The 27,063-nt window shown below is 55.3% G+C and overlaps 1 protein-coding gene across 4 annotated transcripts; it reads left to right on the top strand.

Annotated features, from left to right (window-relative positions):
* Positions 1-352: 352 nt before the first annotated feature.
* On the top strand, positions 353-21,016 carry LOC306806000 (cystathionine gamma-lyase-like). Of its 4 annotated transcripts, none has more exons than XM_079314358.1 (12): positions 353-568; positions 11,833-11,962; positions 12,245-12,340; positions 14,320-14,429; positions 15,579-15,713; positions 16,226-16,283; positions 16,541-16,618; positions 17,060-17,212; positions 17,439-17,560; positions 17,665-17,717; positions 18,377-18,515; positions 20,675-21,016. In XM_079314358.1, the coding sequence occupies exons 1-12, from the start codon at positions 368-370 to the stop codon at positions 20,681-20,683; spliced, it is 1,284 nt and encodes a 427-aa protein (XP_079170484.1). In that variant the 5' UTR covers positions 353-367; the 3' UTR covers positions 20,684-21,016. The 4 variants fall into 4 exon arrangements, with proteins under 4 accessions (XP_079170484.1, XP_079170486.1, XP_079170487.1 ...); XM_079314360.1 differs by lacking the exons at positions 11,833-11,962; positions 12,245-12,340 and adding exons at positions 799-880; positions 1,163-1,258; XM_079314361.1 differs by lacking the exons at positions 11,833-11,962; positions 12,245-12,340; positions 14,320-14,429; ... (6 more) ...; positions 18,377-18,515; positions 20,675-21,016 and adding exons at positions 799-880; positions 1,163-1,258; positions 2,212-2,321; ... (6 more) ...; positions 5,975-6,113; positions 8,359-8,674.
* Positions 21,017-27,063: the final 6,047 nt, after the last annotated feature.

Genomic DNA, 27,063 nt, shown 5'->3' with positions numbered 1-27,063 from the left:
CCAGGCCGCCATCCTGCTGCCTACCGAATCACCTGAGGGTAGGGAAGACAAAACAAAACCAGCAGCGCAGAGCAGGTGCCTATTGCCCGTTGAGTAGTATCACCCGGTGGATCAGCAGTTTGGTGCCCGGTTGTTCCCGGTTATTTCCCGGTTATTTCCCGGTTATTCCCGATTGTTCCGACCGCCCCTGGATCGGCCCCTCAGAGCGCGGCGCTCGGGCGCCCCCTAGCGGGCGGGCACTGACCGTGAGGGGCGGGCCCTGTACCACGGGCAGCCAATGGGAGGGCGCGAGAGCTGCGCCCTGCCTTCGCCGCAGCCAATGGGGAGGCGCGAAGGCCCCGCCCCGCCGAGCCCGCGGTGCCGTTAAATGCGGCCCGCGCTGAGGGCTCGGCGCGGAGCTGTCACCATGGCTGACACGAGCTGCTTTGGCTTCCTGCCGCGCTTCCCTCACTTCGCCACCCGCGCCATCCACTTCGCTCAGGAGCCCGAGCAGTGGAACTCCAGGGCTGTGATACCGCCCATCACGCTCTCCACCAGCTTCAAGCTGGAGGACCCCGAGAAGAAACAGGTGAGTGCGGCCACCTCGGGGTCACCGAGTGAGCCCCGGGGGCTCCTCAGCGCGGCCGTGGCGGAGCCGCCTGCCGCCGTCCCTGCCCCGTGCTCCGGGAAGGGCCTGCCGGGCAGCGATGGGCCCGGAGGAGCCGCGGGGCTCCAGCCGGGGCTGCTGAGGGTGGGCAGAGGTTCATCCCGAGCTTTCCCAGTGCTCTCTCTCATGTTTGTTTCCTATTCCCGTCCCAGGATTATCAATACACCCGCTCTGGGAATCCTAACCGGCACATCCTGGAGGAGGTTGTGGCCTCTCTCGATGGAGCCAAATACTGTGAGCAGCTGATGGGCTGGACCCTGGGGCTGGGAGCAGCCTGGGACACAGGGAGGGGTCCCACTGGGGGCTTTGGGGTCCCTCCAGCCCAAACCATTGCAGGGCTCTGTGACCCCGGCTCTGGCTGGGTCTGGGCTGTGCACATCAGGCTCCTGCTGTCACTGGCTCCACGTTCCCAGGGAGGCAGTGACAGAACAGGTTCTTTTCAGAGGCAAAGCGAGGAAGGACAAGGCAACTCTGACTTGTTGTGTCACATCAAACACTGACTCTTTTCTTTTTCAGGCTTGGCTTATTCCTCTGGAGTGGGAGCAATTCTGAACGTCTGTCACCTGCTGAAGACAGGAGATAAAATTGTCTGCACACGTGATGTCTATGGAGGTGGGTACAGCACCCTGTGGCTTCAGTCTTCATTGTGCAAGGGATCAAACCTGTCTGATGTCAGGAACTCTGAATTGCCCATGTAGGACCTCCCTGTTCTTTGGAGCCTTTTCTCTTTGTGAGAACACAGATCCCTCCTGTCTGATCTGGATGTTGAAATATTCTGTTGGCACAACATGGAGGTTTAGAAAAACATAACCAGAGATGCATGTTGGAGTGAGGGGAAATGGCAGCACCTTTGTCTTGCCCAGGTTTGTTTGCAGAGCAGGACCCTGTGCAGCCCAAGGCAGCAGCACTTCCCAGGGTCTGCTGTTTCTCCTGTCCCTTCCCAAGGTTTGGCCCTTTCCCAACCATTTTGTCTGGGCTGTTCCAAGACAGGGATTCTCACAACAGAACCACCCAAACATCACTCAGATATTTCCTTCAGCTCACAGAATCCTCCTCCATGTTCCATCCCCTCCTGCTCAGATGGAAAACTCAGTGCCTGGGGATAACCTTGGCCAAAGGACCCCAGCAATCATTGTTAATCCAGGCAATATTTCCTGGCAGTGAGTGCTGCCCATGCACTGATCACCTGTTGCTGCTGGATTCCTTCAGCCTGCCCAGGGAAAGGCTTCAAAGACAGGGAGGAATCATTTTAATGGAGTGTTGGGAAACAGTAGCTGGAGTCTTCCCCTTGGTTCTTCTTCTCTGTTTGATTTCCTGGTCATAAACCCCACATTGATTTCAAGTACTTCATAAACCACTCTGATCACCCCTGATTGCTATTTCATGATCCTTAAATCCACAACAATCTTTCCACTTTGTAAATAAAGAAATGATAAATGTGCCATTTATGGTGTGCAGCATAAAGCTGTGCCCTCCTGACTGTGCCTGGCTGATGCAAGAGCCTGGAGAGCGGGGAATGGAAGGTAAGGAAGTTGTTTCATTTTGTGATTTTGGGGCTTTTTTAGGCACAAGACAATTATTCATAGAAATTGGAAAGAAGTATAAATTGAAAGTGGCTTTTGTTGACTTCATAAACCCAAGCAAAGCAAAAGAGGAAATTACACCAGACACCAAGGTAAGGACACACAGCCCAGGGGGAGCTGAGCCCACTGGGCACCAGAGCCCTGGGAACTCTCTGACCTGGAGTGTTTTGGGTTTGTGCAGCTGGTTTGGCTGGAGACCCCCACGAACCCCACGCTGAAGGTGATTGACATCAGAGCCTGTGCAGATCTGGCACACAGGATCCAAAAAGATGTGCTGGTGGCAGTGGACAACAGCTTCATGTCTCCATATTTCCAGGTGTGTGAACAGGACAGGACTGTCTCCTGTCCCAGTGGGGCTGGAGATCCCTTTTGGAAAGGGAGGCAGCACCAAGGAATTGCAGTTCTGCTCTGTGCTGTGCCATCTCCTGCTCTGCTTCAGCCCCAGCCCAGGTGCTGCTGCTGGTGCTGCAGTGAAGGGGGTGTCTGTCACCCAGAAATCAAGGAATGCTCTTCTTGCTGATGGAAATCACAACACTTACAAACTCTTCCCTATCTTTGGCCTTTCCATAGCAATTCTTCTGTAGATGTTGTTTCTGAGCTGTTCTGAGGTAAAAACCAGTAGCCAGTGGAAAAAAAACAAACAAGCAACCTTTGTGCAGTCTTTCTTGCAGAAATGCAATATACCTTTTTCTTTCATATTTTGGTGAATATATGACTTGTAAGTTTATAACTTGCTCAATAACCACTGAGTTAACCTGAGTGACCCAAACTTGAGTTCTGATGTTCTTTTCCTTTTGTTGCAGCGTCCTTTGTCCCTGGGGGCTGATATTTGTATGTCTTCTGGAACCAAATACATCAATGGTGAGTATGGGAGATCAGCACATCCTTAGGGCAGGGTTAGATGGGAGACTGGGGAGGAATTCCTGGCTGGGAGGGTGGGGAGTGGCAGTGTCCCCCCCCCATCCCTGGCAGTGCCCCAGGCCAGGCTGGACATGGGGGTTTGGAGCAGCCTGGGGTGCTGGGAGGTGTCCCTGGGGGTTTGTGGCAGGACCCTGGAGCAGCTGGAGTGGCTGATCCCATTCTTGTCCCCTGTCATTTGTAGGGCACAGTGATGTTCTCATGGCTCTGCTCTGATCCCATTCTTGTCCCCTGTCATTTGTAGGGCACAGTGATGTTCTCATGGGTCTGGTCTCTGTAAACTGCAAAGAACTTTATGAGGAGCTCAAATCCCTACAGATTGGTAAGTGCAGACAGGGAATTGCTGACAGGGATCCTGTTCACAGGCACAGCTGCTGCTGGGGAGGGTGTGCAGCACACAGGTGGAACTCCCTCACCCATCAGGATGTGCCCAGTGCAGAATTTTCTTACCTCTGATGAGTCCAAGCATTTTTTTGGTCTCTTCACTGTCAGGAATAAATTCCTGTCCAGGGTTCTGCCTGCAGCAGGGGAGGTTCACTGTGTCCAGTAAATGTAATCCTTGAGGCCTGAGCCTGTTAATTGGGCTCATTAATTGGCTCCCCAATGTGGGAGATGAGGAGCAGAGATTGGCTCAGGTCTCTTCCCACTCGTTCCAACCTCAGAACTGCTGCAGTGAGGGCACCTTTGGCTTTGCTGAGTGCAAAGCACCAGTGCTGCTGGGGAATTCTGTGGGATTTTGTGGAATTCTGTTCCCATTCCCACAGCCCTGGGAGCTGTCCCCTCCCCCTTTGACTGTTACATGTGCAACCGTGGGCTCAAGACTCTGCACATCAGGATGAAGCTGCATTTCCACAACGGCCTGGCCGTGGCCAAGTTCCTGGAATCCCATCCCAGGGTGCAGGAGGTCATTTACCCAGGTGGGTGGGGAGGAGTGGGGAGTGTCCCGGGGGAGGGGGCTAGGAACCTCCCAGGGAGGGGTTTGGTCTGGGAACATCCCAGGGAGGGGTTTGGTCTGGGAACATCCCAGGGCTTTGGTTTGGTCTGGGAACATCCCAGGGCTTTGGTTTTGGTGCCCCGTGACTGGGGCTGGGTCACTCAGGTGAGGCTGAGCTGCCCCAGCTCTGCTCTGGAGCTCACTGGGAATTCTCCCCACTCTCCCTGTTCCAGGGTTACGTTGTCACCCCCAGTACCATGTGACAAAGAAGCAATGCACGGGTGTTTCTGGGATGGTCAGCTTCTACATTAAAGGGAACATCAAAAATGCCTTTGCCTTCCTCAAGAACCTGAAGGTAAAGGAAAGGCAATGAAATCACCCTCAGGGGAGCTGGGGGAGGGTGGAGGTGCCTGTCCTTGCCAGGTCTTTTGGGTGTGCCCAGGGTCACTCGGGGTCGTTTGTCCCGGGCTGGAGGGGAGGGAACGAGGGGAGGGAACGAGGGCAGGGAACGAGGGGAGGGAACGAGGGCAGGGCTCAGTCCCGGAGGGAACGAGGGCAGGGAACGAGGGCAGGGCTCAGCCCGGGAGGGAACGAGGGGAGGGAACGAGGGCAGGGCTCAGCCCCGCAGGGTTTGTTCGCTCCGGGCTCAGGCGGGTCCAGCTCAGCCCGGGAGCTGCTCCTGGGCCTTTCTCAGGACGGGCAGCCGGGGCTGCTGCAGCTCTGCTGGGATGGTGCAGCTCCCCCAGGAGGGAAAGCTCTGAGCAAGGGCCTGGCTGGGGCACAGAGGGAGCCCCTGGCTCTGGGAGTGCTGCCTTGGCTCCAACAGGGACATGCCAGGGGCAGGATGAGCCTGTTGTGAATCTGAGCTCTGACCTGCCAGATGTGCACTTTATTCCCCACTTGCACCTAATGCAGTTTACAACATAAAGGTTATTGTAGAAAGCCTTAGGGGAAAATGTCCCTGAACTTTTCTTTTCCCTCAGTGTCCTTGGGGAGTCCCAGCCCCGAGGCTGCTCCAGGAGGGTTTGGGCAGAGCTGCCAGGGGTGCTCAGGGTGGGATTGTTGGGGGGTCTGTGCAGGGCCAGGAGCTGGATCAGTGATCCCTGAGGGCACTTCCCACTCAGGATATTCCCTGATTCTCTCTTTCCAAGCATCCACAGCCTCCTTCCCTTGCTCCCACAGGTGTTCAGTGTGGGTTTCAGTCTGGGTGGCTTCGAGAGCCTGGCAGAGCATCCGTGAGTTCATCCTTCCATCCTCACAAAGCAGCACAGAATTGCCACCATTGTCCAGCCCCAGAGCTGTTCTGCTGTTTGCCTTCAGCAGAGCTCAGGGGGTGTGTGCAGCACAGAGCCAGGGCAGCTTCCAGAGGGAGGGAATCCTGACTGGGAGGAATTTTGCCTTAGGGCTGAGGCACAGTTGGTGTCCAGGGAGACAATCCCAGGAGTGCTGAGTGCTGGGAGAAGGAGCAGCTGGGACTGAGGAATGCTCTGCTCCCTGCCCACAGCAGGGCAGGGTCACTGTGTGCCCCCAGCTGCCTCTGCCTCCCTGGCAGCACCTGCTGGGGCTGTTTGAAACTGCCCCAAACAGGCTTTGCTGCAATTGCATTCTTTTACTCAAAGCCTATTTGCTTTTTGAAAAGGTACATGGAAATTCATGGCTATAACTAAATGCTAAATCATTTCACTTATTGGTTTCACAGCAAACCTTGAACCCCTCCAGCAGCTGGAAGGAGCTGCTGCCAGGAGCTCTCTGCATCTGTGGGTCACACGAGTGGCACAGAGGAGGGGTCAGATCCTGCTGCCATTGCAGGGCTGCTGCCAGGGAACAGCTGGGCTGCTCTTACCTATCAAAGTCCCAAATTCTTAGGGAAAAGTCTCCTTTTTATCCCTGCAGGGCCACCATGAGCCACGCCTCAGTGCCTGAGGAGGAGAGGAAAGCTCTGGGAATCACTGACACCTTGATCCGCCTCTCGGTGGGGCTGGAGGACGAGGAGGATTTGCTGACAGACCTGGGGCAGGCCCTGGAGGCTGCTGTGAGTGGGGAGTTCCCCTCCCAAAATAATCCCCACCCCCTTCCCAGGGGCTGAGCCTGCAGCTGCAGCCCTGCTCAGGCACAGCCCCTGGATCCAGGGACAGCTGGGATGTGCCAGGCACAGCCCCTGGATCCAGGGGCAGCTGGGATGTGCCAGGCACAGCCCCTGGATCCGGGGACAGCTGGGATGTGCCAGGCACAGCCCCTGGATCCAGGGACAGTTGGGATGTGCCAGGCACAGCCCCTGGATCCAGGGGCAGCTGGGATGTGCCAGGCACAGCCCCTGGATCCAGGCACAGCTGGGATGTGCCAGGCACAGCCCCTGGATCCAGGGACAGTTGGGATGTGCCAGGCACAGCCCCTGGATCCGGGGACAGTTGGGATGTGCCAGGCACAGCCCCTGGATCCAGGGACAGTTGGGATGTGCCAGGCACAGCCCCTGGATCCGGGGACAGTTGGGATGTGCCAGGCACAGCTCCTGGATCCAGGGACAGTTTGGATCTCCCTGGGGTTCCAGGTCTGGGAATGTCCCTGCTCAGCTCAGGCTGAGGGAGACTCACACAGGGCTCAGATTGGGCTCTAGGTTTGTCAGAGTTTCAGACAGCATTGGCAAGGTTTGTTCCTGTGTTTTCTCTTTTTGTGTGTGTGGGGTTGTTTTTCATTGGGGGGAATATCAGGATTGTTTTACAGGAGAGAAATTTTTCATTAGTAACTCCATGTATTTCTCTTTGGCAGGGTGAAGTCAAACCCTGTTGTGCATGTTCTTTTGAATGGTATGTTGTGTTACCCCTTATGTTATCCCCTCCTGTCCCAGCTGTTTGTCTTATCTTAAACCTGCCCCTTGTTCTCAAATAGTCCCTGTCCATCCTCTGCTGTCCCAACCCCCTGCCTGGAAATCCCCCAATCTTTGAGGCCCCATTGGTTTCTTTGTACTGTTTCCCTCCCCTGTGACTCCCTATTGGTTTAAGTATTGTAAACCCCATCCTGGGCTCCTCCTCATCTTCTCCCTATTGGTTGGAGATTTGTGCTGTCCCCTAAATCCTCCCCTGTATAAAAGTCCCTGCACAGTCGGGATCAGGGTTGTTAGTCCCTGCACTTCTGTGCAATGTAGCTTTCCTTGGAACCCACACAAAAGAGCTCCTCTGTTGGCAGCTGGGGGGTCCCAAAAAGCCACAACCTGCCCAGAGAGGGTCCCACAGGGACAGCAGGCTGGGGGTCTCCTCTCCAGAGAGAGGGTCCCACAGGGACAGCAGGCTGGGGGTCTCCTCTCCAGAGAGAGGGTCCCACAGGGATAGCAGGCTGGGGGTCTCCTGTCAGAGTGAGGGTCCCACAGGGACAGCAGGCTGGGGGTCTCCTGGCCAGAGAGGGTCCCACAGGGACAGCAGGCTGGGGGTCTCCTCTCCAGAGAGAGGGTCCCACAGGGATAGCAGGCTGGGGGTCTCCTGTCAGAGTGAGGGTCCCACAGGGACAGCAGGCTGGGGGTCTCCTGGCCAGAGAGGGTCCCACAGGGACAGCAGGCTGGGGGTCTCCTCTCCAGAGAGAGGGTCCCACAGGGACAGCAGGCTGGGGGTCTCCTGGCCAGAGAGGGTCCCACAGGGACAGCAAGCTGGGGGTCTCCTGTCAGAGTGAGGGTCCCACAGGGGCTGCTGGTGATCAGCTCTCAGTGGCTGCAGTTCTGCTTGTGGGGCCATCCCAGGCTGACTCAGGGACACTGAGGCATCATGTGGCAGCTCCACAGAGATCTGTCAAGGGGCCAGGGATGAGGTCCCTGTGAACTGGGGGCAAAGCTGGGGGTTTATGGGGGAAAGCAAGGGTGGTGGCAAAGGGGAACAGAGCAGTGGGTCCCCAGGGATTGCCATGGGCACTGAGGCACGGTAGGATAATCTGAAAGCTCCTGGGATAGCTCATCACCACCAGGGAGCATGTGCCCACCCAAGGGCCATCTCTGCAGGAGGGATAGAAAACAATCCAGCCTGCTCAGGAGCCATCCCTGCAGGGCAGAGCTGTGGCAGCTCCTCTGCCTGCCCTGCCTCACACTGCTCCTCATCCTCATCTCCACCTGTGCCTGAGCAGCAGCCTGTGCCACTGAGCTTCTGCTCTAATGTGGTGCTGTGGGGAGCTACTGGGGCTCCAGCACTGCCTCGAAATTTAATGTAAAATGGGACTTTAATTTGTGAAAGGGAAAATAAAAATGTGTGGTTGATAGAGGAGCAGAGCACAATGATCCCTCCCTTTCCTTCCTGCAGTTTGAATAATCCTTGAGGGTCAAAAAGGAACTTGGAACTGGACGTGGCTGTGGACAAGGACATGGAAACCAAACCTCTCCTGCTGTGCCTTTGCTTTGCCAGCAGAGCTCAGTGTTTCTCCTGCTGCTGCAGGGCTTGGGGTATGAGGGATTCTTTTTTACTACTCTCAGGTAATCTCACTCATCAGTTACTACTCTCATCTCTTCTCACCCATCACCTCAGCTAAAAACTTGATTGACCTCAGATTTATTTTAATTTGGTTGGAGATTTTCCTTCTCCTGAAGTTTTATGCAACACTGAAGATGAAGGGAAACGCAACACCTGGCAAATAATAACAATCTAAAGGGGAATCTTTGTAATTTTAAAAAATCATGTGTTGTGGGAATTACTGGAATCATTTGAATTAAACTCTCTTTTCATTTCTTTGCTTATATTCCCATTTGGACGTGTTCCTTGTGTTCAGAATCAGGGGCTGGAGTGACCCTGGAGCTGCTGGAATGTTCCTGGGAAGGTGGAGGGGCTGGAGCTGAGTCAGGACAATTCTGTATTGTCCCACCCAGAAGAGCCTCCAGTGCCCAGGGGGATTCAATCCTGCCCAAGCCAAGGGAAGGAGTTCCCACCCAGCCCTGCTGCCTGCACAGAATCCCAGCCTGGTTTGGCTTGGGATGCCCCTCAAAGGCACCCAGAGCCCCCCTGCCATGGCAGGGACCCCTCCCCTGTCCCAGCTGCTCTGGGCACCTGTGCCAGGGCTGCTGCTTTGGCTTCTCTCATCTGTCCCTTATTGTCCCTTATTCATCTCCCAGCATTTTGAGCAGTGCCCTTTGTTTCTCACACTCCTCTGCTCTGCTCTTGTGGGACCCTGTCCTGCTTCCAAATACAGGGTCTGCCAAGGCAGGTGGGAACATTCCTGGAAGGGAAAGGTGATCCCTCCCTGCAAATCACTGCAACTGTGAAATTATGGGGCTTCCAGGAAAATGGATGGGAAAGGGAATGACAGTTCTTTACTGAGATATATACATATATTTATATAAACCAGAACAGACAACAAAACAAACAAACCCCAAACCCAGCTGAAGTTTTCCAGCCCATCAAGCAGTGTCCCCTGGGTGCAGCTGTGACCACAGCTGGCAGAGGGTGCTGCTGGCCCAGGTTTCCCTGCTGTTTCAGGGCTCAGCACAGGGAAGGAATTCTGCCTCCTATAGAAGTGGGACTTCCCAGGCATCAGTTCCTGAGAGCTGTTTATTTATTTATTTAATCTTATTTGTATTGTTACTGTGAATAAAAGTTTATTAAAACATAAAACGGGACAAAATATCCATCTCTGGGGTGCTTTTGGCAATTAGCCAAAGAACACCAGCATTAACTAAATGTTTTCTGTATTGCAGGGGTACATGCATATTCAGGAATTTGTACATTATTCAAACATTTGTTTCAGCTTTTAATGTTGCCAAGTCTCTTTTGTTTGGTTTTACATTCTGATTTATCTGCAGGACAGCCTACAGGTTAGGCCAATATATTTTATTCCATCTTGGTGTCACAGGTACCTCCTGCTCCTCTCAGGATCTCTGAGGCTGGAAAAACCCTTCCAGACCATCGAGTCCTAAATCCTCTGGTGCCACTGCTGGGCCCTGGAGCAGAGCCTGGGCCCTGCCCTGACCCAGGGACAGCCAGGGACAAACAGGGACAGCCAGGGCTGAGCTGCAGGAGCTGCTGTGCTGAGGCTGCAGAGCTGCACAGAGCCCTGCAGAGGAGCCTCCAGGGCTGGCACAGGGCAGGGGCTGCCCGAGGCACCCAGGATCCCACTGACACCATTGGGCAGGGACAGCTCACTGTCCCCCAGACCCACTGACACTGCAGGGACAGCTCACTGTCCCTCAGACCCCACTGACACTGCAGGGCAGGGACAGCTCACTGTCCCCCAGACCCACTGACACTGCAGGGACAGCTCACTGTCCCCCAGACCCCATTGACACCATTGGGCAGGGACAGCTCACTGTCCCTCAGACCCCACTGACAGGGCAGGGACAGCTCACTGTCCCCCAGACCCCACTGACACCATTGGGCAGGGACAGCTCACTGTCCCTCAGACCCCACTGACACCATTGGGCAGGGACAGCTCACTGTCCCTCAGACCCACTGACACTGCAGGGCAGGGACAGCTCACTGTCCCCCAGACCCACTGACACCATTGGGCAGGGACAGCTCACTGTCCCTCAGACCCACTGACACCATTGGGCAGGGACAGCTCACTGTCCCCCAGACCCACTGACACCATTGGGCAGGGACAGCTCACTGTCCCCCAGACCCCACTGACACCATTGGGCAGGGACAGCTCACTGTCCCTCAGACCCCACTGACACCATTGGGCAGGGACAGCTCGTTGTCCCCCAGCACTCCCAGGTTTTTCCCTCAGAGCTGCTCCAGCAGGTCCCCCCCAGTCTGTACCGTGCTGAGGTTATTTCCAGGTGCTGCGGCACTCCAGGCAGCGCTGCCGGCAGCCGGCACACTGCTCCCGGTGTGGACCAGCTGCGTGCTGCGGGGTTATTCCCGGTAATTCCGGGATATTCCCGGCAAAGCCGCCCCTGGATCCCGGGAAGGCGCCCCCGGAGCGGCCCCTCAGAGCGCGGCGCTCGGGCGCCCCCTAGCGGATGGGCCCCGCCCCACCGGCAGCCAATGAAGGCGCGCTTCGGCCTCGCCCCGCCGGTCCCGCAGCCAATGGGAAGGCGCGAAGGCCCCGCCCCGTCAGCAGCCAATGGGAGGATGCGAGGGCCGCGCCTCGCCTGCGCCGCAGCCAATGGGGAGGCGCGAAGGCCCCGCCCCGCCGAGCCCGCGGTGCCGTTAAATGCGGCCCGCGCTGAGGGCTCGGCACGGAGCTGTCACCATGGCTGACACGAGCTGCTCTGGCTTCCTGCCGCGCTTCCCTCACTTCGCCACCCGCGCCATCCACTTCGCTCAGGAGCCCGAGCAGTGGAACTCCAGGGCTGTGATACCGCCCATCACGCTCTCCACCAGCTTCAAGCGGGAGGACACCTGTAAGGAGCAGGTGAGTGCGGCCACCTCGGGGTCACCGAGTGAGCCCCGGGGGCTCCTCAGCGCGGCCGTGGCGGAGCCGCCTGCCGCCGTCCCTGCCCCGTGCTCCGGGAAGGGCCTGCCGGGCAGCGATGGGCCCGGAGGAGCCGCGGGGCTCCAGCCGGGGCTGCTGAGGGTGTCTGGGCTGTGCAGCCCTGCACCTTTTCTCCCCCAGTGCCCACAGAGGGTGTCTGGGCAGAGGCAGGAGAATGTGGCTCCTGGCCCAGGGCACCCCAGGCCCCTTTCTGTGCTGGGGGTGCCCAGCTGGGTGCTGTGCCAGGACACCCTCCTGCTGCTCTGGGAGGGGCTGGCTGCCCTCAGCCAGGGCTCTTTAGGAACCTGGAGCTGCTGCTGCTGCCAACTTTGCCAGTGCTCTGGCTGATGTTTGTTCTGTTCCCACCTCAGCCTTACGTGTACACTCGCTTTGGGAACACAAGCAGACACATCCTGGAGGAGGTTGTGGGCAGCCTCGATGGAGCTGGAGGTGAAGGACAGGACTGGGCAAACCTGGCTGCTGCTGATGGAGCCAAATACTGTGAGCAGCTGATGGGCTGGACCCTGGGGCTGGGAGCAGCCTGGGACACAGGGAGGGGTCCCACTGGGGGCTTTGGGGTCCCTCCAGCCCAAACCATTGCAGGGCTCTGTGACCCCGGCTCTGGCTGGGTCTGGGCTGTGCACATCAGGCTCCTGCTGTCACTGGCTCCACGTTCCCAGGGAGGCAGTGACAGAACAGGTTCTTTTCAGAGGCAAAGCGAGGAAGGACAAGGCAACTCTGACTTGTTGTGTCACATCAAACACTGACTCTTTTCTTTTTCAGGCTTGGCTTATTCCTCTGGAGTGGGAGCAATTCTGAACATCTGTCACCTGCTGAAGACAGGAGATAAAATTGTCTGCACACGTGATGTCTATGGAGGTGGGTACAGCACCCTGTGGCTTCAGTCTTCATTGTGCAAGGGATCAAACCTGTCTGATGTCAGGAACTCTGAATTGCCCATGTAGGACCTCCCTGTTCTTTGGAGCCTTTTCTCTTTGTGAGAACACAGATCCCTCCTGTCTGATCTGGATGTTGAAATATTCTGTTGGCACAACATGGAGGTTTAGAAAAACATAACCAGAGATGCATGTTGGAGTGAGGGGAAATGGCAGCACCTTTGTCTTGCCCAGGTTTGTTTGCAGAGCAGGACCCTGTGCAGCCCAAGGCAGCAGCACTTCCCAGGGTCTGCTGTTTCTCCTGTCCCTTCCCAAGGTTTGGCCCTTTCCCAACCATTTTGTCTGGGCTGTTCCAAGACAGGGATTCTCACAACAGAACCACCCAAACATCACTCAGATATTTCCTTCAGCTCACAGGTCTGGCCCTTTCCCAAACTTCATTTTGTCTGGGCTGTTCCAAACAACAATTCCATCATTTCTTCCAGAAGCACAATTTCCTTCTGTTGTTCTCATGGCTGAACACCTCGGTGCTGTCCTGACCTGCTCTGTGCTGTTGCTCCTACACTGTATTTATCTGTATTGATGTGTTTATTGCTCTGTATCCATCAGTGCCCTGTTCAGAGTGCTCCCAGCTCTGGCAGAGTCCCTCAGCAAGGTGACCTCACTGCCATGCCAGGACACCTGGCTGTCCCTGCTGTGCCCTGTGTCACAGCCTGGCTGTCCCTGCTGTGCCCTGTGTCCCTGCTGTGTCCCTGCTGTGCCCTGTGTCCCATCCCAGCCTGTCTGTCCCTGCTGTGCCCTGTGTCCCTGCTGTGCCCTGTGTCCCTGCCCAGCCTGTCTGTCCCTGCTGTGCCCTGTGTCCCTGCCCAGCCTGGCTGTCCCTGCTGTGCCCTGTGTCCCTGCCCAGCCTGGCTGTCCCTGCTGCAGGCCCTGGCACTCAGCTCCAGCCTGGCTGCTGTCCAGGGTGTTCCCCAGCCCAGCCACAGGTGGTTGTTCCCAAGCAGTGGCTGGGAAATGGAAGGAATCCCCTTTTCCCCTTCCCCTCCCAGGGAATGGTGGCTGCTGGCCAGAGTTGCCTGTGCTGTGCACATCCAATACAAACACAAACATTTGCTTTTCATATCACAGCTCTGCCCTGCCAGGTGACCTCCAAAGTGCAGCTGGATCCTGCAAACAGCAGGAATCCCTGCTCCTCTCACTCCCAGGGCTCCCCACCACTCAATTCATCAGAGTCATTGAGGCAGAGCAGGGGCTCAGTTCCTCATTCAGAGGGGCTCAGGCTGGGTCTGGCAGGCAAAGCCCCTTCCCATTAAAGCCTCAGCCTGGGCTGGTTTGTGCAGGGTGAATTTCATTGGTTCTCCTCTGCTTTGGTTTGTTATAAAGAAAGGGATTCTCACAACAGAACCACCCAAACTTCACTCAGATATTTCCTTCAGCTCACAGAATCCACCTCCATGTTCCATCCCCTCCTGCTCAGATGGAAAACTCAGTGCCTGGGGATAACCTTGGCCAAAGGACCCCAGCAATCATTGTTAATCCAGGCAATATTTCCTGGCAGTGAGTGCTACCCATGCACTGATCACCTGCTGCTGCTGGATTCCTTCAGCCTGCCCAGGGAAAGGCTTCAAAGACAGGGAGGAATCATTTTAATGGAGTGTTGGGAAACAGTAGCTGGAGTCTTCCCCTTGGTTCTTCTTCTCTGTTTAATTTCCTGGTCATAAACCCCACATTGATTTCAAGTGCTTCATAAACCACTCTGATCACCCCTGATTGCTATTTCATGATCCTTAAATCCACAACAATCTTTCCACTTTGTAAATAAAGAAATGATAAATGTGCCATTTATGGTGTGCAGCATAAAGCTGTGCCCTCCTGACTGTGCCTGGCTGATGCAAGAGGCTGGAGAGCAGGGAATGGAAGGTAAGGAAGTTGGTTCATTTTGTGGTTTTGGGGCTTTTTTAGGCACAAGAGAATTACTCAACAAACTAAAAAAGGAGTATAAGTTCAAAGTGGCTTATGTTGACTGCATAGACCCAAACAACCTAAAAGCTGAAATTACACCAGAGACCAAGGTAGGGGAGAGGGAAGGGATTTTCAGGGGATGTTCAATTGTTTTATCCTTGCTCCTGTTGAGTGTGTTGAGCTGAGGGGGGGCAGCCTGGGGCACAGCTGGATCCACCATATCCCACTGTGCTGCCTCATGGAAAACATCCTAAAAGGGCAAAAACCCTGGAGAGAGAGGAGGGAAAAGGGAAAATGTGAGGAAGAGCAGAGGGAGCACTGAGCTCAGAGCTGGAGGTGCTCTGTGGCACTGGGTGGATGATCCCTGCTCCAGGGGAGGGAACTCAGCTGGGAAAGGCTCTGGAACAGGCTCTGTCCTGGCTGAGCCCCCCTCCAGCTAGGAAAGGCTCTGGAACAGGCTGTGTCCTGGCTCTGGGAACAGGCTCTGTCCTGGCTGAGCCTCTCTCCAGCTGGGAAAGGCTCTGGAACAGGCTCTGTCCTGGCTGAGCCCCTCTCCAGCTGGGAAAGGCTCTGGGAACAGGCTCTGTCCTGGCTCTGGGAACAGGCTCTGTCCTGGCTCTGCCCCTCTCCAGCTGGGAAAGGCTCTGGGAACAGGCTGTGTCCTGGCTCTGGAACAGGCTGTGTCCTGGCTCTGGAACAGGCTGTGTCTGCTGGAACAGGCTGTGTCCTGGCTCTGGAACAGGCTGTGTCCTGGCTCTGGAACAGGCTGTGTCCTGGCTCTGGAACAGGCTGTGTCCTGGCTCTGGAACAGGCTGTGTCCTGGCTCTGGAACAGGCTGTGTCCTGGCTCTGGAACAGGCTGTGACCTGGCTCTGGGAACAGGCTCTGTCCTGGCTCTGGGAACAGGCTCTGTCCTGGCTCTGGAACAGGCTCTGTCCTGGCTCTGGAAACAGGCTCTGTCCTGGCTCTGGGAACAGGCTCTGTCCTGGCTCTGGGAACAGGCTCTGTCCTGGCTCTGGAACAGGCTCTGTCCTGGCTCTGGAACAGGCTCTGTCCTGGCTCTGCCCCTCTCCAGCTGGGATGCCCTGGGATGCACAAGCCCAGCTTTAGGCAAAGCTCCCTGAGCTGGGAGGAGCTGCAGCCTCCCCTGGCTCTGGCAGGGCCCTGCCCCTCCCCACTGCACAGCCCAGGGGGAGCTGAGCCCACTGGGCACCAGAGCCCTGGGAACTCTCTGACCTGGAGTGTTTTGGGTTTGTGCAGCTGGTTTGGCTGGAGACCCCCACGAACCCCACGCTGAAGGTGATTGACATCAGAGCCTGTGCAGATCTGGCACACAGGATCCAAAAAGATGTGCTGGTGGCAGTGGACAACAGCTTCATGTCTCCATATTTCCAGGTGTGTGAACAGGACAGGACTGTCTCCTGTCCCAGTGGGGCTGGAGATCCCTTTTGGAAAGGGAGGCAGCACCAAGGAATTGCAGTTCTGCTCTGTGCTGTGCCATCTCCTGCTCTGCTTCAGCCCCAGCCCAGGTGCTGCTGCTGGTGCTGCAGTGAAGGGGGTGTCTGTCACCCAGAAATCAAGGAATGCTCTTCTTGCTGATGGAAATCACAACACTTACAAACTCTTCCCTATCTTTGGCCTTTCCATAGCAATTCTTCTGTAGATGTTGTTCCCACTGCTGTGGGAGTTGGGGCAGTGGTTGAAATCACATTTTCTTGTGCTTACCTTGGATTCAGAGTGCCTCCCTGTACTGCTGCTTTCATCACATGTTCTGTTGTCATCCTCAGGTTTGTGTGTTGGTTTCTGCACTGATTTTTCCTGTGTGAGCTCACAGCCCTTTGGAACAGCTGGGAATGAACCTGAGTGACCCAAACTTGAGTTCTGATGTTATTTTAATTTTGTTGCAGCGTCCTTTGTCCCTGGGGGCTGATATTTGTATGTCTTCTGGAACCAAATACATCAATGGTGAGTATGGGAGATCAGCACATCCTTAGGGCAGGGTTAGATGGGAGACTGGGGAGGAATTCCTGGCTGGGAGGGTGGGGAGTGGCAGTGCCCCCCATCCCTGGCAGTGTCCCCCCATCCCTGGCAGTGCCCCAGGCCAGTCTGGACATGGGGGTTTGGAGCAGCCTGGGGTGCTGGGAGGTGTCCCTGGGGGTTTGTGGCAGGACCCTGGAGCAGCTGGAGTGGCTGATCCCATTCTTGTCCCCTGTCATTTGTAGGGCACAGTGATGTTCTCATGGGTCTGGTCTCTGTAAACTGCAAAGAACTTTATGAGGAGCTCAAATCCCTACAGATTGGTAAGTGCAGACAGGGAATTGCTGACAGGGATCCTGTTCACAGGCACAGCTGCTGCTGGGGAGGGTGTGCAGCACACAGGTGGAACTCCCTCACCCATCAGGATGTGCCCAGTGCAGAATTTTCTTACCTCTGATGAGTCCAAGCATTTTTTGGTCTCTTCACTGTCAGGAATAAATTCCTGTCCAGGGTTCTGCCTGCAGCAGGGGAGGTTCACTGTGTCCAGTAAATGTAATCCTTGAGGCCTGAGCCTGTTAATTGGGCTCATTAATTGTCTCCCCAATGTGGGAGATGAGGAGCAGAGATTGGCTCAGGTCTCTTCCCACTCGTTCCAACCTCAGAACTGCTGCAGTGAGGGCACCTTTGGCTTTGCTGAGTGCAAAGCACCAGTGCTGCTGGGGAATTCTGTGGGATTTTGTGGAATTCTGTTCCCATTCCCACAGCCCTGGGAGCTGTCCCCTCCCCCTTTGACTGTTACATGTGCAACCGTGGGCTCAAGACTCTGCACATCAGGATGAAGCTGCATTTCCACAACGGCCTGGCCGTGGCCAAGTTCCTGGAATCCCATCCCAGGGTGCAGGAGGTCATTTACCCAGGTGGGTGGGGAGGAGTGGGGAGTGTCCTGGGGGAGGGGTTTGGTCTGGGAACATCCCAGGGAGGGGTTTGGTCTGGGAACATCCCAGGGCTTTGGTTTGGTTTGGGAACATCCCAGGGGTTTGTTTTGGGAGCTGTGGTGTCCCGTGACTGGGGCTGGGTCACTCAGGTGAGGCTGAGCTGCCCCAGCTCTGCTCTGGGAATTTTCCCCATTTCTCCTCATTTCAGGGTTGCCTTCCCACCCCCAGTACCATGTGATGCAGAAGCAATGCACAGGTGTTTCTGGGATGGTCAGCTTCTACATTAAAGGGAGCAAAAAAACCGCCACTGCCTTCCTCAAGAGCCTGAAGGTAAAGGAAAGGCAATGAAATCACCCTCAGGGGAGCTGGGGGAGGGTGGAGGTGCCTGTCCTTGACCCTTTCCCTCCATCCATGCCCTTCCCTTGCTCCCACAGGTGTTCAGTGTGGGTTTCAGTCTGGGTGGCTTCGAGAGCCTGGCAGCACATCCGTGAGTTCATCCTTCCATCCTCACAAAGCAGCACAGAATTGCCACCATTGTCCAGCCCCAGAGCTGTTCTGCTGTTTGCCTTCAGCAGAGCTCAGGGGGTGTGTGCAGCACAGAGCCAGGGCAGCTTCCAGAGGGAGGGAATCCTGACTGGGAGGAATTTTGCCTTAGGGCTGAGGCACAGTTGGTGTCCAGGGAGACAATCCCAGGAGCTGCTGAGTGCTGGGAGAAGGAGCAGCTGGGACTGAGGAATGCTCTGCTCCCTGCCCACAGCAGGGCAGGGTCACTGTGTGCCCCCAGCTGCCTCTGCCTCCCTGGCAGCACCTGCTGGGGCTGTTTGAAACTGCCCCAAACAGGCTTTGCATGCAATTGCATTCTTTTACTCAAAGCCAATTTGCTTTTTGAAAAGGTACATGGAAATTCATGGCTATAACTAAATGCTAAATCATTTCACTTATTGGTTTCACAGCAAACCTTGAACCCCTCCAGCAGCTGGAAGGAGCTGCTGCCAGGAGCTCTCTGCATCTGTGGGTCACACGAGTGGCACAGAGGAGGGGTCAGATCCTGCTGCCATTGCAGGGCTGCTGCCAGGGAACAGCTGGGCTGCTCTTACCTATCAAAGTCCCAAATTCTTGGGATAAAGATGTGTTCTGTCCATGCAGGGCCACCATGAGCCACGCCTCAGTGCCTGAGGAGGAGAGGAAAGCTCTGGGAATCACTGACACCTTGATCCGCCTCTCGGTGGGGCTGGAGGATGAGGAGGATTTGCTGACAGACCTGGGGCAGGCCCTGGAGGCTGCTGTGAGTGGGGAGTTCCCCTCCCAAAATAAGCCCCTTCCCAGGGGCTGAGCATGCAGATCCTCCCACAAGGAGGAGCCTCTTTACCACATCTGGCCCCAGTAGGGTTTGACTCTCGGGTGTGGCAAACTGAGCAATCCCCATGAACTGTTCCAGTGTGATCCCCTGAAACCAATCATCCTCTGCTCTCTGAATAAGTGCAGACCCCTGCACAGAGAGAGAGAGAGATCCCAGCACACAGAGAGAGAGATCCCAGCACACAGAGAGAGAGACAGAGAGATCCCAGCACACAGAGAGAGAGACAGAGAGATCCCAGCACACAGAGAGAGAGACAGAGAGATCCCAGCACACAGAGAGAGAGACAGAGAGATCCCTGCACAGAGAGAGAGAGACAGAGAGATCCCTGCACAGAGAGAGAGAGACAGAGAGATCCCTGCACACAGAGAGAGAGACAGAGAGATCCCTGCACACAGAGAGAGAGACAGAGAGATCCCTGCACACAGAGAGAGAGACAGAGAGATCCCAGCACACAGAGAGAGAGACAGAGAGATCCCTGCACACAGAGAGACAGAGAGATCCCTGCACACACACAGACAGATAAATCCCTGCACGCACACAGAGCTCCTTGCACATTCAGATCCCTGCACGCACACAGAGCTGTTTGCACACACTCAGATCCCTGCACACACAGAGCTGTTTGCACACACTCAGATCCATGCACACACAGAGCTCCTTGCACACTCAGATCCCTGCACACACACACACACACAGGTCCCTGCACACACACAGGTCCCTGCACACACACACACACACACAGATCCCTGCACACACACAGGTCCCTGCACACACACACACACACAGGTCCCTGCACACACACACACACACAGATCCCTGCACACACACACACACATCCCTGCACACACACACACACAGGTCCCTGCACACACACACACACACAGATCCCTGCACACACACACACACAGGTCCCTGCACACACACACACACACAGGTCCCTGCACACACACAGGTCCCTGCACACACACACACACATCCCTGCACACAGCTCCCTGCCCTCCAGGCTCTGCTGCTCTGTGCTTGCCCCTCCCTTACCTCGGGGGGGTCTGGGCAGGGTCACAGAGCTGCAGGGTCCCTGTGCTGGGCAGGGAAATGTGCAACCAGCCAATGATTGATAAAGCATAGCTCCATTGATTGAAGGCACCATCTACATTTATAACCCCTAACACAATGGCTAAGCATATTTGGCATAATGCCATTGGTTTCAGGTACATACATCTCCTGCCATTGGCTCTTGCAAGTGTGAGATGACCACTCCTGCTTTCTCAGCTCTGTGTACGTTCCTTTAGCAGCAGACCTGCTGCACCTCTCCTCTCTACAGCAACAAACTAACCACCTCTTCCTGCTCTCACACCCTCGGCTGCAGCAGAATCAATTTCATGGACAGGCTGCCACAGCCTCACCTTGCTAATTGCCCTGAACCCTCAGATGAGCCATTTCCATGGCTGCTAATGAGAACTCAGCTGAGTTACTTGCTGACCAAGCATCAACAGCCTGTTTGCAGCCCTGCTCAGGCACAGCCCCTGGATCCAGGCACAGCTGGGATGTGCCAGGCACAGCCCCTGGATCCAGGGACAGCTGGGATGTGCCAGGCACAGCCCCTGGATCCAGGGACAGCTGGGATGTGCCAGGCACAGCCCCTGGATCCAGGGACAGCTGGGATGTGCCAGGCACAGCCCCTGGATCCAGGGACAGCTGGGATGTGCCAGGCACAGCCCCTGGATCCAGGGACAGCTGGGATCTCCCTGGGGTTCCAGGTCTGGGAATGTCCCTGCTCAGCTCAGGCTGAGGTAGACTCACACAGGGCTCAGATTGGGCTCCAGGTTTGTCAGAGTTTTCAACACCATTGAAAATATTTGTTCCTATGTTTTCTCTTTTTCTGTGTGTGGGGTTGTTTTTCATTGGGGGGAATGTTGGGGTTTTTTACAAGAGGGAAAATCTTCATCACTAACTCCACATATTTCTCTTTGCCAGCATGAAGACAAAGTGTAATGCTAAAATGTGACTTTAATTTGTGAAAAGGAAAATAAAAGTGTGTGGTTGATAGAGGGGAAGAGCACAATGATCCCTCCCTTTCCTTCCTGCAGTTTGAATAATCCTTGAGGGTCAAAAAGGAACTTGGAACTGGACGTGGCTGTGGACAAGGACATGGAAACCAAACCTCTCCTGCTGTGCCTTTGCTTTGCCAGCAGAGCTCAGTGTTTCTCCTGCTGCTGCAGGGCTTGGGGCACAAGGGCTGGTTCCTGTTACTGCTCTCAGGTCATTCTCACCTATCAGCTTGGCTCAAAAACTTGTTTGAGTTCATATATATTTTAATCAAGTTGGAAATTTGTGTAAGAGCTTTTTCTGCTCTTGATGTTTTATTAAAAATGAAGTGAAATCCAACACCTGGCAAAAAATAACTTTCTAAAGAGGAGTCTTTGTTTCTTTTAAGAAATCATTGGGATAATTTTAAAACTCTCTTTACCTTCCTTGCTTATATTCCCATTTGCACGTGCTCCTGGTGTTCAGAATCAGGGGCTGGAGTGACCCTGGAGCTGCTGGAATGTTCCTGGGAAGGTGGAGGGGCTGGAGCTGAGTCAGGACAATTCTGTATTGTCCCACTGAAGAGCCTCCAGTGCCCGGGGGGATTCAATCCTGCCCAAGCCAAGGGAAGGAGTTCCCACCCAGCCCTGCTGCCTGCACAGAATCCCAGCCTGGTTTGGCTTGGGATGCCCCTCAAAGGCACCCAGAGCCCCCCTGCCATGGCAGGGACCCCTCCCCTGTCCCAGCTGCTCTGGGCACCTGTGCCAGGGCTGCCCCCCCTGCCAGGGAGCAAGTGCTGCCCCAACCCTGCCCTGTGTCCCTGTGGAGCCATTGCCCTGGTCCCTGCAGCCCCTGCTCTGCAGCTTCCTCTGCCTTTCTCCGTGTTTGCTGCGGGTTTTGTGCTCCAGCCAACCCTGAGCCACAGCAGCAGAGGGCTCAGGAGCCCAGGCTTGCATTGCAGGCAGTTGTGTCTCTGCAGCCCTGTGTCCCAGAGAGGAGCAGGGCACTGCCAGCCCCCAGGGCCCCTGCAGGCCCCTCTGTGCCATGGGCAGGGCTGGCACCCGCAGCTGCCACCCCAGTGACTGCAGGGCACCAACTGCAGCTGCCCTCGAGTCCCAGCTCAGCTTCCCAACGTCCCCAGAGCCCCTGGGACCAGCCTGAGCCCTGTGAGGGCTCTGCAATTTTTGGATCTGCTGCTGGGTGCCTTTTATCAGCTAATCACTAGGGCAGCATTGATTCCCTCCTGTCCTGCTAAAGGGTGCTGCAATGGCAGTTGGGTCTGGCAGCCTGACGGAGCCATGGAGTGTCCAGGGACCCCCAGGGATCACCCCTGCAGCTGCTGGCCCTGCTCAGACCCCCCAGATCCCCTCCCTGTGTCCCCCAGCTGGGCCCTGGCATGCTGGAGCAGGGCAGGAATGGGAAGCTGTTTCCTCCCAAGTTTTCATCCATCATTTCCTACTCTTTAAACCCCCCTGAAAATTCATTTTCCTTCTGTTCCAAACCCCGTTTTTCACACACATCCCACCCTGATGGATCTTCGTCCAGGGCAGCTGCAGGGTTTAACCCTCAGGGTGGGTTTTTCCCAGTGTCTCCTGGCTGCATTTCCAGGCTGCTCTTGGGTTCTCCCCAGGACATTGCTGACATTGTTGCTGCTGACTTTTAATGCCTCGTGTGTTTCACAAGAGCAACGCGAGATGTGTGAGCAACAGAGCAAAATTCCATTTCAGCTGGGAATATTTCCCAAGGGATCCTGTCACAAAGGCTCTGAGAATGCAGGAATTCTATTTAGATGATGTTAATCATTTATGATCATTTATCTCTTCTCCTCTTGCAGGCTTCCATGAGGCCAGATGAACGTAAAAGGAATTTTCTTGCTGGGACAAGAGCAGGACAGAGCCATTCCAGCCCCCATGGGCTGCTCCAGGGAGGGTTCCATCCCAGCAGGCAGCTCTCAGCTCAGCTCTGCATCAGGAATTGGCAGGTTTGTGTTGCTGTCCCTGCTCCTGCTCCCTGCCAGCCCTGCCTCCTGCCCTGCCCTTGCTTTTGGGATGTGCTGGGCTGCCCTTGTGCTCAGGGGTGTCCCCTGCCTGGCAGCTCTGTCCTTCCCCGAGAGAACAGCAATAAAAAGGGATGTGAAATCCCACCCAGAGCCCCCCTGCCCTGCTGGATCCATCTCCACCCAGCCCTTCATGACTCCTCTGAGGTGCCCTGATGCTCCTCTGAACCCCCAAGGAAGTTCCCTGCCCACAAACCAGCAGGGAAATTCCCTTTCCATCCAGTCCCAAGGAGCAGCAGTTCCCAGGGTGTGTAAATCAGTCCCTGGCTGGGGATCAATGCTCACCCCATCATTTCTGCTGCCACTTCTCTGCAGTGAGGCTCCCACAAACCCCATTTATCTCCATCCCTTCCTGGCATTTTCAGACCTGCAGATGTAATTCCCAGCACTCCCATTCCCTCTGTTCTGACTCCCAGTTGATGTTTTCTCTCTGAGGTTGTGCTCACACCAATCCAAACCCTCACAAGTCACTTTGCAAATATCCCTGCCAGCCCTTAATGACCTGCTAAAAATACCAGGAGTGATTCATCTCCTGATCTATGAAATGGGAATTATTTGCTCCTGGCAGCTCCTGGCTCTGGGCTGGGCTGGAGAACACAAGAACAGATCTGGGAATATTGAAGGGATTTTTCTTCTGTTTCAGGGCAATAAAAACATTTTCCACAAGCCCAGGTGGGCTTTCTGTGGCCATGGGTGGTCCCTGGGGAGGTCTCAGGACTTCTCAAAGCTGCTGGGACAGGGATGTCCAATTTTATTAATGTAATTTTTAGGCAGTAGTATTTAAACAGCAATAATTTTAACCAGGGATATTCCAGTGTTTTGAGAGTCCTACAAAGGCTCCATATATTCTAATCTTTTAATAGGGGCAGCTTAAGTGCCCTAATAAGAAAATAAGGGCTGTTGTAATCACTTCTTTTTAATTGAAATAATCCCATTGGATTTATTAAAGTGGTTTGAGGTTTAATTCCAAACCTCCCTGGCCCTGCAGGATGTTTGCTGGGAAACTTCCCAACCCCTACCACACAATGAGGTGAAAAATTCCTCAAATCCTGCATTTCCCCAGCTCCCCTGGGGCACATCAGGGTCCCCAAATCCACAGGATCCCAAATGGAGTTTCCACGGGGCTGGAATTTATTTGGGAATGATTTGGCAGCTTCTGGCTGGAAATAAATCGACTTTCAGAAATCTGCAGCAGTTTATGAGTTTTCCCTTTAACGAAAATCCAATTATTATCCTGCAATAACCAATTCACATGTGGAATTCCATCACCTCTGCACAGGACCCCTGACAAATCCCAGGATTTGGGTCTGGGGACTCCCAAGGATTGGAGTGAATTGAAAAACCCAAGGAATCTCTCCTTTTTCTCAGTGGTTATTGATGGAAATCAGAAGGTGTCTGGAGTGGGAGGATGTGCTGGATTTCCAGAGGGAGCAGGGGGTGTCTCCAGGCAGGAGCTGCTGCAGTGAATGGAAAGGGCTGGAAGAGGAGCCAAATGCAAACATCCCTCTGGAGCCCTGTTTACTGAAAAGTGCTTTTATCTCCCTGCCGAGGAAGGAGAAAGCGCCTCTGTTTAACCGGGGAGAAAAATATTTATGGAACTGCACAACTTCCCTGGGGCTGCCTCCCAGCGCTTGGCAGGAGCTTCCTGCAGATTTTGGCACCTTCCCTGATCCCGGAGCGGCAGCCCGGGATCTCCGGGGCCACGGAGCCACTGGCACTGTCACCTCCATCCCCCGGGGCACCGGGACAGGGCAGAGGCACAGACCCAAAATGCGGGGGGGGCTGGGGTCTGACTCCCAGGATTTAGGGGTTACCATGGGGATTGGGGTCTGATTCCTGCAGGATTTAGGGGTTACCATGGGGTTTGGGGTCTGATTCCCCAGGATTTAGGGGTTACCATGGGGTTTGGGGTCTGATTCCCAGCAGGATTTAGGGGTTACCATGGGATTTGGGGTCTGATTCCCCAGGATTTAGGGGTTACCATGGGATTTGGGGTCTGATTCCCCAGGATGAGGGGCTGTCATGGGATTTGGGGTTTCATTCCCAGCAGGATTTAGGGGTTACCATGGGATTTGGGGTTTCATTCCCAGCAGGATTTAGGGGCTGTCCTCAGCTGCTGAGAAAAGAAGAGAGGGGTGAATGTGGAGGTGTGGAAGGCTCTGGTGGATCTGGTGGAGTTAATTAACTCATTTAATTAAGCCAGGCTGCCAAGGGAAGGAGAGGAGGGGGCAGGGCTGGAGTTCCGCGCTGGACGGGCGGGTCTGGGGGCGGCACCGGGGCCGCGTCCCGGGAGCTCCGGGGGCTGCAGGAGGATCGGGGGGATCGGAGCAGCCTAAGGGGCCGCGGAGGGCACGGATCCCGCTCCGATCCCATTCCGATCCCATTCCCAGGGCGGGCACAGATCCCATTCCGATCCCATTCCCGGGGAGGGCACAAATCCCATTCCCGGGGATCCCATTCCCAGGGTGGGCACAGATCCCATTCCGATCCCATTCCGATCCCATTCCCAGGGCGGGCACGGGGCTGTGCCCGGGCACAGATCCCATTCCGATCCCATTCCGATCCCATTCCCGGGGAGGGCACAGATCCCGCTCCGATCCCACTCCCGGGGGTTCCCTGTGCCAGGGTAGTGTGGCCGAGCGGTCTAAGGCGCTGGATTAAGGCTCCAGTCCCTGCGGGGGCGTGGGTTCGAATCCCACCGCTGCCAGCTTTGTTTTAGCACCGCAGGGAGCTGGAAAACTCCACAAGATCCTGGTGGATCCAGGATTGGGGCAGGGATCCATTCGGGCTGGAATTGTTCCCTAGGGACGGGCAGGGCTGGCACAGGGTGACAGAGCAGCTGTGGCTGCCCCGATCCCTGGCAGTGCCAAGGCCAGGCTGGCACTGAGGCTGGGACACCCTGGGACAGGGGGAGGTGGCCCTGCCATGGCAGGGGTGCTTTGAGGTTACTCCCAATCCAAACCAGACCATTTTATGAAAAGCCACAAACCAAACGCTGATTATTGCCCCGGGCTCTGCCGCACCGGGGCTGAGCCACAGCCACAATTAATTACCTAAAAATGGCTTTGCAGAGACGGGGCGGGGCAGGAGCTGCTGACGGAGCTGTGCTGCTAAAGCCAAAGTTCGGCTAAAGCCAAAGTTCTGGGCACCAGCCAGGACGTGGTGGGAGGGCAGAGAGGTGAGCAAAAGCAGCCTGGCCTAAAACCGGGAGGTCACGTCAAGGAAAGATTCATTTTGTGGTTTGGGAGGAGGATGAACACATCTTACACGGAGCCCTGGGCAGTTTTCACTGCATCATCTCCACGGGTTCTGTACATGAAAGGAAATTATTTGTAAATTATGGAATGGTTTGGACAGGAAAGGACCTTAAATATAATCTTGTTCTTTAAGGTCCTTGCCAGCCCACACCATTCTCTGCTTTTATGCCATTCCGTGGGTCCCAGTTATTCGCTGCTGCATCCAAAACAAAAAGGGATTTTTGCTCGGAACAACAGGGTTGCTGCTATTGCAACAACCAAAGTCTGGGCTGGTTCTGCTCCAAAGCCTGGCCCTGACCTCGGCAGCTGCTCCTTCTCACTCCCGGGAGTGATTCCTGCTGCCGGGCTGGGCTCGGGTGCTCGCTGGGTTCATCCCCTGAGCCCAGCTCAGCGTGGAGCTCAGGCAGCGCGGGACTGACCCGGGCTGGAACGGGAGGAGATGGCACAAGCAGGGCTGGAACCCCTTTCACAGCTCCAGCCTCCGGGACAGAGCCCGCGGGAACGCTGGAGTTAGGAATGATGGAGTTAGGAATGATGGAGTTAGGAACCCTGGATTCAGGAACCTTGGATTTATGAACCCTGGATTTAGGAATGCTGGATTTAGGAACCCTGGATTCAGGAATGATGGATTTTGGAATCCTGGATTTAGGAATGCTAGATTTTCTGGATTGAATTCTTGCTGAGCACAGAGTCCCTGCAGCTTCGAGACCCCTGAGCAAAACTGAATTCCTGACTTTTGGCGTATTAATGAGCGTTTTGTTAATGAGGCATCCCATGCCCCGTTAATGAGCCATCCCCCCGTTAATGAACCATCCCCCGTTAATGAACCATCCTCCCCGCAGCCGTGTCCCCTCCCGCCGGGGGATGGAGTTCTGGCAAGGAGCTTCATCCTCCTAATTCCCTCCTTGGCTGACCCCAGGTTGCTTCCCAAGAGCTTTTCCAGAACTTTTCCAGCCGGTCCCCGCTGGATCCAGCCCTCCCTGCCCCGTCCCGAACTGGGAGCAAACGCTGCTCCTTCCTTCCAGCGAAAAGCAAGAAGCTCATTTTCAGCACAAGTCACAGAAAAAATATTAAATACCGACACTAATGAGATCAGCCTGGCTCAGGGCAATATTAATATTAATTGGATTAAATCGAG

This window comes from Erithacus rubecula, assembly GCF_903797595.1.
Source record: "Erithacus rubecula genome assembly, chromosome: 10".
NCBI lineage: Eukaryota > Metazoa > Chordata > Aves > Passeriformes > Muscicapidae > Erithacus > Erithacus rubecula.
This window is presented reverse-complemented; position numbering and strand designations above follow the sequence as displayed.

What these genes read in the sequence shown, in the direction of transcription:
- LOC306806000 (XM_079314358.1), top strand. Translation starts at nt 368, where the DNA reads ATGCGGCCCGCGCTGAGGGCTCGGCGCGGAGCTGTCACCATGGCTGAC. An exon ending in TGCTGATGGAGCCAAATACT is followed by an intron (nt 11,963 to 12,244) that starts GTGAGCAGCTGA and finishes TTTCTTTTTCAG; the next exon opens with GCTTGGCTTATTCCTCTGGA. An exon ending in TGGAACCAAATACATCAATG is followed by an intron (nt 16,284 to 16,540) that starts GTGAGTATGGGA and finishes TGTCATTTGTAG; the next exon opens with GGCACAGTGATGTTCTCATG.